At 41.1% G+C, this 13,266-nt stretch overlaps 1 protein-coding gene across 2 annotated transcripts in view; it reads right to left on the reverse strand.

Annotated features, from left to right (window-relative positions):
• Nucleotides 1-13,266, reverse strand: part of adamts7 (a disintegrin-like and metallopeptidase (reprolysin type) with thrombospondin type 1 motif, 7) — a 105,784-nt gene that overhangs the window by 49,105 nt on the left and 43,413 nt on the right. For both annotated transcript variants that reach the window (XM_086026597.1, XM_086026598.1), the window contains exon 9: nt 2,900-3,044. In XM_086026597.1, coding sequence (XP_085882723.1) covers nt 2,900-3,044 — 145 coding nt within the window. The remainder of the gene's footprint in view (nt 1-2,899; nt 3,045-13,266) is intronic.

Here is a 13,266-nt window from a genome sequence, read left to right on the forward strand (position 1 = left end):
TGTTAGGACGGAGGAGGCCATTGAGGCACTTAAAAATGATTTGCTGAAACAGGATTGAAATATAGTATATAAAGAAAAAGATATAGATAAAGCTTATGAAGAATTTCTTAGAATATTTAAAAATATATATGATGTTAAATGTCCAATTAAACAACACAAAATAAAACTAAAACATAATGACAATCAGTGGATATCAAAAGGGCTAATAAATGCCTGTAACTGTAATTCATAAAATACAGAACTAAAGAAGCAGAAAGAAAATATAAGTATACAAATAAATTAATTAGTATTATGCGAATATGTAAAAAATAATATTATACTAAACTATTAGAAAATAAGAGAAACAATACTAAAGGTATTTGAAATATATTAAATAATGTGATGAGGAATAGCACTAGACAGAATAACTACCAGTACCCATCCAATTTTATAGAAAATGGTAAACTCAATAACAATATGAATGACGGCGTGTATAAGTTCAACAGCTTTTTTGTAGATTGCAATATGGAGCCAAACAAGAAGCGGAGCGCGGCGTGGACTTTGTTTGCAACAACAGAAAAGGACAGTGCCAAGTGTGATTTGTGTAATAAAGTGCTCCACTACGGTAGTAACATCACCTACAGCAGGGGGAGAGCCTGAACGTGGATAATGGGTGGGCCTGGAAAAATCAGGCTGGGCCTGAATATTTCCCTCACTGAGCACAATCCTCCTGTCCCGACACATCATATATTCAGATGAAATGACAAACTGAATAATATGAAGTTCAGATCTTCCTTAGACAACCACAATTATGCCATTCTTAATATTCAATGAAATAAAAAAAACAATGAAACACAAATTCTAAAATAATTTCATAATTCACAAAAAATGTAAAAGCAGATTTTTTTCATGAATCTCACTGGGTGGGCAGTCTGTCAATCTGGGTGGGTCCAGGCCCACCAATAGCTCCGCCCCTGCCCTACAGTTAGCAACGAGCTGCAAGCGACGAAGTTGAGGGAGGAGGAGGAGGGGGGGGGGAGATCCCCAAGCCAGAACACCCCCACGGACAGTCACAACGTACTCTGGCAGAGGCTTTTCAGCCAAAAAAATCAACAATAGTTGTTGTAGTAGAAGAAATGTATTTTTTTCTACTGTTAAAGGTTTTTACATTGTATTGTCTACACTATTTGAACTACTGACTTTATTTTCAAAACATTTTGCAATGAGATCTGTTTTAGTTGTCATGTTGACATTATTTGTATTTTCGTTACATAGCTGCTTTTTTTGGTTTGACCCTCTAGACTTTTGTTCTGAAACAGTTGTAGTAAGTATTTGATTTTTTTATACTGTTCAAGTTTGCATTGTAGTTATTTAATAAAAATAATAATAACTAATAACTACAAAATCAAGGGGGATCATAACATTTCCAAGCAAAAAGCATCGGTATCGTATCGGTATCGGCCGATACTACCCTGTATTTACTCTGTATCGGATCGATCCCAAAATTCCCAGTATCGCCCAACCCTAGCAACGGGATAAGGTACGTACCAAATGTTCACAGTTAGTTAACAAAACAAAATTGCTATCCATACATACCTTATCCCGGATTACACACGCAAAACAGGCTGGGTATGTTTCTGTCAGTCGTCAGTGAAATGGGCATCCTGTGGCGTAATCGATGGTATTACATGTATTGAAACACTAGAGGGCAGGCTATGCCTGTGAGTACAATGTTACTGCAGGAAACGCACATAACAAGGAAAAAAAGAGGACTCTACAGTGTTGTTGTAGGTAGTTAATGTAGGTGGCTCAGTGGTATCGCAGTACAGAACAGTGGTCTTGAACCCAACCCAACATGTCAGTTGGTACTTGACCCGGTTAGGGACGATTACAGGGATGGAGGAAAACCCTTTTCCGTTCATGCTTAGTCCGTCCTTTTAAAAAAAGAAAAACTTCTCATCCTCCATCTCCCAAATGTCCGGGACGGACGGACGGACTGTTCCATCCCTGGGGCGTAATGCCCATCTCTGGTGTGTACAAGCGAGCACATAATTTTTCAAACAAGCACAAACTTCGACTACTCATGCAAAATGATTTGGAACGCAATCTTTAACCCGGCGCACCCAAGAATGCATCTGACAGAGTGGCAATATTGTCCACAAGCTCATTTTGCACATTCTAGGAGGAGTACAGTTTATGTAAATTGATTAATTAAGTATGCATGGCATGGTTAAAGAAACCTGAGGCACATTGTGATTGCTGATTTTGCATCCAATGTATGAGACACAAAAATTATCATCAACTATTCAGCAATGCCACTTTGGTGTTTACATTGTGACCAGTGACCAAAATAAGTTTGACATCCTCGAGTCACAAATCAATTGCTGTTGTTTATGTATTATATAGATCACTGTGTCTTTCATATATGAGTTGTCTTACCATTTTATGAATGTACAGGGGGTCCTCGATTCCGAGGACGGCGGCGCAACCAAATTTATAAGCAAGTGGAATGAGATGTACCCTGCCACAACAGGAGCTACTGCCATAACAGCAGCAGCACTAGTAGGGCATACATATACAACACTCAAATGAAAAATAGCATAATGCCTTCTTGTGCTGCAAGACGACATTGTTACGGCGCTGTGCAAACTATTTCAATTGCATGCTGTTTGTCACCTCAAAACTACAGCAAGTATTTGTTATGAAAAATACTTCTGGAATTCTTCTTGTCAATTTCTCCAGAAATAGACAAGAAGACGCCCAAGTGAAATCTCAGATCAACGGAGAATAGGCCAATCCTATTTGGGCCAGCAAAATAAAGACATGCATGAAACAAAACAAAAAAGACATAAAAGGGGACTTCAAAAATGAGAAGATAAAGAGGGGATGTGGTGAACGTGTTGTTGAAGGGTGGTCTTACATCCATGTCATCACACAGCAGGGATCCAGATCCATACTGCAACCGGCATTGATGGGCAGCACTGTACAAAACCCCAGGAAGCAGCAAACCTTGTGAAATGGTATCCTTCGCAGGGGCATCATCAAGGCACCAACCCCAGCCACGACTGTAAAAGAAGTAGAGCACTCTGGTTACCTCACACATTTTTTTCCATTTCAAAGTATGAGCTTGGAAAAATTAAAAACATGTTCCTATGACAATACAAAACAGTTGTTCTGCAAACCGATTACACAGTCTGCTACTACAGTATATATACAGTGGAAATAAAAGTCTACACATCCCTGTTGAAATGTCTTTTCAACCAGTAGTGTGTGACCTATAACTTGTACAACTCAAGAGAAAAAAACTAAAGCTTTTTGAGAGGGGAAGTAAAAAAAATGTAACATAATGTGGTTGCACAAGTGTACCCACCCTCTTATACCTGGGGATGCACAATACAATACAATAGAACTTTATTTATATATCGCGTTTGACAACAGCTGCAGCTGTAACAAAGCATTTTACATATAACATAAAATAGCAATACTACAACAACAAAGACAGTGAACGCAGTGAATTAAAACACAAATTAATGATAAAAACACACAGAGGTGGGCATTCGGTCTGACCGACGGACCGGTCCGTGTGTCCGTGACTGACGTTTTGCTGATGTTTGACGATAGATGGGAAACTTAAGAAAATAAAAAGGATGGGCTAAGCACAGACGGATGTGGCTTTCCGTCCATCTGTGTAATCATTACTAACTTGGTCTAGCCCAAACGGACCTCAGAGTCCATCATTGACGGGTGGGTTAATATGGATCGATGAGATGCTTGGTTGCAAAAAGACCCGTTCACGTGTGTCGTGAGGTAAGTCTCCGTGAAGAATCTAACACTGCAGAACTAGGAACGTGGACAGAGGGGTTAAATGTGCAAAAATCCATTAGACAATTCAGGGGACAAGTCTGTGCAAATTGTCTGACGAAGCTTAAAGTGGAAGTCAACCCAAACATATACTTTTTTCAAGAATATGTTGTATGTAGGCCCACTACTTAAATTCCCAAAGAGGAGACTTTAGTCCACTTCTGCCCCCTCCCTCTTCCAGGACTTGCAAATTCCACTCTCGGTACGCTGTCTCCATTGAAATGCTAATTTTGCATGCTCAACCCTGGGCGTGTTTGACAACAGCCCTCCACAATCATCCTGTTTTGTCTTTTCATTCAAGAAACATTTTAAATTTGCCATAAAAACTCTTTTTATAATTCAGTGTCTTTATTTTGAAAATCCTCCCCTTTTGTATTTTGATTCAACAAACATTTTTATTTATTTGCCATGAAAATTATTTTTATAATGGCCAGTCATTTTACGGAGGGCATACTTGAATACTTCCAATCCTAAAATTTTAGAGGACAGAGGAACGAAATTAGCACCCCACACATTTTAAATTTCAGTTTAAAAAAACAACAGTCAAACTGTATAATTTGAAAAAGAACATAAAGATAAGAAAAAAAAAAAAAGGACAAATGTACCAAGCGGGACAAATGTTTCAAGCAAACAATTGTTCCATACAATCTTCACATCTCGCATTTTTCACAGAACCAAGGTGAAGTCCGCCAATATTTGCCACAGGTAAATTTGTCACAGGCTGCACAACGCCGAGTACTTCTGTTATTATTGCAGTGTAGGCGTGCCTGGCACTTAGTCCTTATCTGCTGACTCTCAACTTTCATCTCACGGCTCAGCTGTTTACGCTCTTCCACTTGTTGTTTTTCCTGCATCTGTCTCCTTTTGAGCTCCACTGAAAGCTCCAGCATGAACAGTCGGCGGCTTTCTTTTGACCCTGCACATGCTTTGTACAAAATGTGCATTTTTGACAGCCACGTGAAGGAGGTTATAAAACACAGCCATCGGCCATCTCCCTGTACCTGCACGCACAGAGTAATTGCGCAATTTCTGGTCCATGATGTCAACAGCGCATTTGAGATGGATATAATCATCAACTGTGTTTGGTTTTTCTTTTCGGGCGTCCACAATTTCAACTTTTTGATGCATGGTGCTCAAAAGACAAAAATTTTTTTTTTTCTTTTTTTACGCATACACAGTCAGCAAAGCTCTTCCAGATGTGAACACCTGTGTGGGAGTGTAACTGGCGCCCCGAGGTTGCCTTTGCAGTTGCTGGTAGCTCCCGACGATTTTTATTGATGGTGCCGAGCAGAGTCATATCACGCTGAAGGAGCCTGTTCGCCAAAGACAGAGAGGTGAAGAAATTGTCCATAGTTACAGTCCTTTCCTGGTCCAGAAATGGTTCCATCAATTTCAGCACAACATTCTCTGACAGCCTCTCTCCCGTTGGACGAGTGGGATCTTTTCCCAAGTAGGGGATGGCATTGCACATGTATTTAGTGTCCAGATCCGCTGCAATCCCAAATTTTATTCCAAACCTGTCAGGCTCGGATGCCATGTATTGCAGAAAGGGGCAGCGAACCTTTGACGGAAACAAACTGCTCATCCACAGTGACATGCTGTCCTGGACTGTAGGATGATGTACAGTTCTGAACGAACTTCTGCCAGATTTCTGAAACTGCAGCAAATTTGTCATTTTGTATGCGTTCTCTGCGCGTGTCCTTGTTGTCAAAGCGGAGGTACCGCATTATTTCGCAAAAGCGATTACGACACATAATGGTTTTGATATCTGGGATACCAAAGTTATTGGCCCACATGTCTCGTTTGGGACCTATGTAACCCGTTGCCGCTCTTCGAATAAGGGTTGCGAGGAACGCCATCAGCTCGGAGACAGTCATCTGCCAGTTGGGGTTGGTTCTGTGGCTCTCGCGGACCGCGTGTTCTCTGATGCTCAGCAACATGGTTCTTTCCACCAAACACAGAAAACTGTGAAGCCGACTTGTGATTTTTCATCTCACTGACTCTGTTGGCCTTCCAGATCCGTTGAAGGCAGTTTGTGGGGTTTCAGCAGCAATCTCCAACTTTCCATTGGAACCAAACAGTTTGTGTCAGTGGGTAAGTAAGCACCCACTCGTTGATGGGTACCGGTACTTAACAAAACAATGGAAAGTAATTAGGGGTGTGACACATATTTGGTTTCTGAGGGGGGAAATAGAGTTGAGACTAAAGTCTCCTCTTTGGGCATTTAAGTGATTAAAACATGGCATTCTGATTAATATTGCGTTTGTGGAATATGAGTTAAGCAGCAAAATCCACCCCTTTTTAGCTATCTCAGGGGTTGCATAGAAGATATTCTGGAAAAAAAATATGTTTGCGTTGACTTCCTCTTTAAGTTCAAAATTAATAGTATTAAATAGAATACATGGAATATGACAATTTTCCTGAATAAGACTTGACAAGTGTTCCCTTATGGACTCTTTCACCTTGCTTTGGTCACAACGGCAGCAGTCTTTTAGGATTTGATCAGACCTACAGCCTGTCTCTTTTCCACCTGCGTTGAGCTTTGCAGCATATTATTTAGCTGCATGAGTTCTCTCATTAAACCATGGCTCCGGTGTTACGTTTGCCCACGTAATTTTTAACGGAGCCACAGAATCCAATATATTACGGCAAGATGAGTGGAACCAAGAGCTGAGTTCCTCTGTACTTGAAGAGAACCAACTAGCAGTGAAGTGATTGAGAGTCTAACGGCTGCACTCACTACCAACTTCAAAGAAAGTGCCTTCAAAGCTGGAGAATGATGTGAGAGTGATGAGAGTACACACTGTTTACATTTAAAAAACATTTTAAAAATAGTACCTCCACTATGACGTGCAGTTCTCGGAGTGTTCAAGTAAGAACATGCATGTAGTAATAGTTCAAGCATCGCATTGCACTCAACAGGCGCCCGTCAAGTCTCCATCAGGCAAATCCAGAAAAGAAATAGCCAGAGCTGGGCATCGTCCCTCCGTCCCTGATTTTCCGTCATGCAAATTTAATCAAGCCATGTGGTCCCGGTCCGTCCCTCGTCTGCGACAGCTAATCGCCGCAGAGAACGTAATTTTTACGTCACATGCAGGCGCTGCACGAGCAGACATGTCGACAAATGAAGAAAACAATTTTAAACAAAAAACTAGTGACACACACACACACAGAGCGTGGTGATCGGTGAAGTAAAAACAATAGGGAGCATACAGTATGTCATTGTGTCTGTGGGACTGCAAGGTGCACAACACTTTTATTTTTTCCTTACACAACTGCGCGTCAGGAGTGCGGCACCTGCGTGTGACGTGGTATCGGTTAAGTGACTTCGGCTGACTGGGACCATGTGGCTTGATTAAATATGCAGGACGGAAACTCAGGGACGGAGGGACGATGCCCACATCTGGAAATAGCTCTCTCAGAATAAACGTTTTGTTCATCAACGACCAGGTGTTCGTGGGAGCAGCAGGAGTGCATAGCTTTTCCAATCGGCGAGCTCTGGGACGCTCCCTCAGAAGCTAGACATCCACGCCGCATTGGAGGATATGTGGACGGCAGCACAGCTGAAGCTCCTCGGCACAGCCGGCGAGTCAATAGGGTCTCAAACGCGCAACATCGGCGTACATCCGTGTGTTCAGGAAAAAAGCGTGTTTTAGCTCCTTTTTTAGTTTTGCTAGCTAGCCACCACATTTGCCGCGGCGCTGATTCCGGTGTGGACGCGGAAGAGGTCCGCCGTGATGTCAGCAGGCAACATCTCCCAACCATGCTCAAATGCACCCGAACCTCCAACGCCGCACCGTAAATCGCACAAAAATATGTGATCATACACCAGTAGAGAGTCCGTGAATAAAGCACTGATAACCAAAAACAGAATAAAAAGCCTAAGTATCAAGAGGGTCGCCGAACACACCGGCGCACTGTACGCCATCTTGAATATAGAATTAAACAATGACAATAATAGGGGTGAGCACAAATCTGACACCACTTGAGTTAACACCAAAGATAGTTCAACTGTAGTAAGCTTTTCTTGACATTTTTGTGTTGTCTTACGGCACAAACAATTGTCCGCTCAAAGCTTCCATCACATCAGAAGCCTCTCCTGATGACAGGGCAAGAAATAACCGTGGAGACAGTATACCTGTCTCCATGCCTTACCTTTTATAGGACAGCGTGAACAGGGCGGATGCAATTTAACACCACTCCACACAAGATCTGGAATCTAAACCAATAGACTATAACCAGGGTGTGCATCTCTCAAATAAAAGATGATTCAATACGTATCTCAATACATGAGGTGCAATATGATTCAAGGACGGTTCAATTAAAAAGAGGGGCAATTCGTTTCAGTGGGATTATGGTTCAATTGGAAAGGGTACGGCATTTTTAAGAATAATAGTAATAAATCATTTATTTCAGAATACATAAAGTACTCTAGTCAGTCGAGTGCCTTGCCTTGAAGCCAAATTAAAAAAGTGCAGAGTTGCTCCCACACCTTAGAAACAACTGTGGAGAGCGCCACTGGTTTATAGTTGCTATTTTTTTGTTTACTCACATGTCCCGACGATGAGACCTATACAGGGCAAAGTCAATTGGCCTTATGAAAATGAGATATTTTTACAGGCATTTTAGAAAAAATATTATAATGTACCATAGTGGGAGTCTGCACTATAGCACAGTAATCCCCTAATCCCAACACAGTTATCTCCTCACTGGGGTTCCTGAATAAAATCTGGTCATTACAAAAATTTTAAAATGAGCAAAATGGGCTTTAAATAAACCTCTGCCGTTAGCATCTCTCCCGCGGCGCATCATGCACGGCCGCTTTTTTTGTCTTTGTTTTGGGGGGCGGGGGGGGGGGGTGACGTAAGGACGGAACCACTTTAAAAGGACGGGTTCGGGGGGGGGGGGCGGTGATAATTTTTATGAATAAGGACGGAGGGACGAGGTCGGGAGGATACCCAGGTCGACGGAGGACGGAATGGCAAAAAAGGGTCAAGTGCCCAGCTCTGATGTTCTTTTTGGTCTTGTATGGTTCTGCAGCTTCCTTCCACAGTCCATAAAAATGTTGGACTTTGAATTGTGTTTGTTTTGTGTGCCCTGTGATTGACAGGTGATCAGTCCAGGCTGTACAATACCTCTCACCATAACTCAGCTGGGAAAGGCCTGCCTCCTATGGTCTTAGACTGTTGGACATGGATAGATGGATGGATTAAAGCTATTAAGCTCAGGAAGCTATAATGGATTCGATGCACGCACCATTTCTGCATTTGGGACTTCTGGTTGCTAGCCATAACAATAACATTGACCACATCAATTTAATGAGCCATTTGTTGTTTCACAGTTCAAGCAGTTCTGTGTGGATATAGATAGACTTGTATGGCTTCTTTTCAGATGCTCAACTTAACTTTGTCGCAGTGTTGCATTGTTGAGCACAAAAACCATTACAACTATGTAACAAAGTGCTGAACAGAAAGAGTGAATAAAATAGGATAGAACGCCTTTATTATCACATTCTATGGTGCACATGCTTCATAATTGAGTTTAAGGAAACGAAAGGCAACCATTAATAAAAAAATTATAGTCATATAACTACCGTATTTTCCGAACTATAAGTCGCTCCGGAGTACAAGTTGCACCAGCCATTAAATGCATAATAAAGTGGAAAAAAACATATATATAAGTCGCACTGGAGTATAAGTCGTATTTTGGGAGGAAATTGTGCGCTTGGTATACATCATTTCCACCGAGCTACGATGCTATATGTAGCATACAAGAAAGTTACTGTAAGATAACTTTGAACTCATCAAAACGGTTGTAGATCGATTAAATAAGTCTTTTATTTATCCCCGACCGTGTAGAATGTTTCCAAGTCTCCAAAAGTATTCATGTATTCGGTCGTAATTATGTCTTCGTCTCTGTGCTGAGTGTGCTCCTCCTTACGTGTGTGGCTGCATGATGCAATACCCCAGCCAGAGGCAGGCAACTGCCTGTTTGTGGTTCATTTTTGTTCAACCATCGCCTGTAAGTAACTTAGACAATTGTGTGTAATGAGCATGCAACAATTATATAGGAGCTGAATTGTGGCTGATTGTACTGTGTTGTTGACTGAACATACTAATCACTATCGTTAATGCTGATCGCGTTTGCTAATCGTTAGCATGTCTGCCTGTTTGTGGTTCATTCTTGATCAACCATCATGCATTTGAATAGCTTTTAGGATGTATCTTATGTTCCTTTATGTTGGTTACAATAACGTGAAATGATATAGAAGTAATTGTCATGGCTTATTAGTGCTGACTTGTATTTATGTTTTGTCCCCCTCTGCAGGCGCTTTAGCACTAAAGCGCCTGCAGAGGGAGGCAAAACATAAGTCACAAGTCAGCACTAACAATCCATGACAGTAATGTGTTCATAATTTCACACATAAGTCGCTCCATAGTATAAGTCGCACCCCCGGCCAAACTATGAAAAAAACTGTGACTTATAGTCCGGAAAATAAGATACTAACTCCACAATCAAGACAACAGTTCCCACGGCTCAAGAGTTTTTCGATCCCCATAACCACATCTGCATGATGGACCGGCTGACTTTGTCTCTTCGCTAGCCAGGTGCCGAGCAGGGGCAGAAGGGGAGAGAGAGGGAGAAAGAAATAGCACAGCTTCGTGATGCAAGTGGCCGAGGCTGCACTTCGCTCGCCAGGGAGCCAAGCGCGGACAAAGGGACAGCGAGAGAGACAGACAGACTAGATAGTCATAGAGTCATTGAAATTGATTGATTCATTGTGAAATACTCTCGCTGAATGAATGAACTTCCCATCTCCTTTGTAGTACTGGCTCCCTGGCAAAAATGTTCACATAAAAATCTAAGTTGAATCGCTGAACATAATGGCAGGCACACCACAGAGTTGGCTTGAGGAGCGATTCCTTCATCTTCAAGTGGTAGCACGGCTCAGCGGCAGTGCTTGTCTCCCAAACCCGAAGGTTGTGGGTTCGATCCTCAACCCCTGTGACCAGGTCGAAGTGTCCTTGAGCAAGACACTGAACCCTAAATTGCTCCCGGTGGAGCTGGCAGGCCCTTACATGGCAGCAGCCTCCCATTGGTGTATGACTGTGTTTGAATGGGTGAATGTAAGGCTTTGTAAAAGCACTTTGGGTATGGATAAAGCTCTAAGTAGGCGCACTCCATTTACCATTTGAGAAGTCACAACTTCAGATGACATTTGGACCTTGAAAAGCACCAGCTCCAAGCTATTAACTTTCGCGATTCCACAAACCCATGTTAACATAAGGTTCACTCATCCAAAGGCCGTCACGCTACTCAATAACCACATAATGTTTTTTTGCTTTTTACTTCTGTTCGAAAAGTCGCAGTGCTATTTCCTCCTACTACGTCAATGCCATAGAAACATACTTTAGAATTTGAGGACTAAACTGAATTGAATGCATGAGCAAGATAATGGTTAAGAAGTTGTTTGAGTTCCCAGGCACAACTTCGTTCAAGTTGTATTATATGCCTTATATTTCTGTTGCATACTCACGTCAACATAATACTACCCAAAAAATACATTCAAATGCTAATTTACGCTGGCATTGATTAAGTACAAACATAAAGCCTGCGGCAGCCGAGTACTTCAAAGTCTGCGATCAAGTGAAGCCCCCATTGCAAAAAAAGCCTTTGAAAAGGTCACAAAAGCAAATGTCTGCCCTACAACATAACACAAAACATCTGAAAGGTCTAAAGCCATGAGTGATGCAAGAAATAAAACAATGAGCCAAATAATCCTGTCTATCAAGTAGATAAACTGAGACCTATGTCCGTGACACATAAGAGTCCTTCTGCAACGAAGCATCACATTGATCCATATCATCCGGTGCAAAATGCTTTGCCAAATCACTGATGCGAATCGTGCGTGCACTTGATTCGCTGTGGTGACCCCTGAGGGGACAAGCCGAAAGGATAACAACAACAACATTGTCAAAAAAAAAAAAAAAAAGAACAACTTCTGAAAACATACATGTACTTATCAAACAACTTGTGTTCAAGAGTGTCAGTGTATTTGTGTTTCTATTTGTGTATTTTCTATTTTTACTGATTTAAATTGGCTCGAATTGCATACAAATTACAGACGAAGTGGGAACAGACCATGAGTAACGATTTATAAAAAAAAAAAAAAACTGAATTTGACCATATTTGTACATACGAGGTATCTGCCAGACAGCGACGTTATGCACGTGGTGTTTAATTATGTTTGAGGCTAGGATCGTCGAGAGACGTAGATATTTTTCCACAACTATTAATTATATTTGTTTAAGTATTCATTTTCTCTCTTAAAATGTGGACATAAAAGTGTATGTGTTAAAGTGTCTGTTTATGGGTCACTCATATTCATTATAAATTCAAAATACATGCAGTTGTGTCATTCTTCATAAAATGACCCCCCCCCCCCCCCCCATCGACCAAAAATCCAAAGCACCGTGAGAAATTGGAGCATGCAGCACAAGGTAAAGCAGACACAACAGGAGCTTCATTCCGCTAGAGGAACTGATAAAATGAAGGAAGGTTCAAGCACAAAGAACAAAAACATCCTTGATAGATACTGGATACAAGAAACAACGCAGATTTTTACTTTACTTTACTTTCATGAAAAACATTAATATGTTTATTTCTACATGTATTGTTTTTGCATGGGAGAGACACTTTTGCTCTGTGATTTATATAATATGTATAATTTAAATCTGATTAAAAGTGTTAAAAAAAATTAACTCAATTATATGTACTTCCTTGTGGCTGCTGGATGCTGCTGTTTTAAGAATTATAGTAATATATACAGAATTAGGAAAAGTCAAGAGGCCAGGCTTATCTTAAATCTATGTATGCAGAATAAAAACACATCAAAGTTTGAAAACAGTCAAAATGACTTCTCTCGTAGTCCTAGTGTTAATATTCTTCAAAATCTCGGATAAAACAAACACTCGATTACTTGTGAACGGTATCTTTTGCTGGGGCTTAATCCTGTTACATTGTAACAATTTGCAACAATTTTCTAGTTTGTTACATTTGACATGTTTGTGCCAACAAAAATTAAATTGTGAAAAAAAAAAGAATAAATAAAAATAACAGCTCCATCAGTCAATGTATTAATGACAGTGACTGAAACACACAATCAAAAAGCACACTCTCAGCTGGCCTTTGTCAAGCCAAGTCTCACGAGTATAACTCTCTCCCCTGGGCGCTTTTTACCTCGACAGTGGAGCCAAGAGGCTACAATTCTGTCAAGAAGTTAAGCCACGAAATGAATTCCAGATGCTTCTAGCTGAGAAACTGTGGCCACTACGAGGAAGTACTTCAGCCATTAAATACAGTTGAAGGCAGAATTCCATGCATGTCACTGACAGTAGCAGCTGACAGTAGCATTAACGCACACAC

Source organism: Filicampus tigris, chromosome 3 (assembly GCF_054856515.1).
Source record: "Filicampus tigris isolate MCC_2025a chromosome 3, RoL_Ftig_1.0, whole genome shotgun sequence".
Lineage (NCBI taxonomy): Eukaryota > Metazoa > Chordata > Actinopteri > Syngnathiformes > Syngnathidae > Filicampus > Filicampus tigris.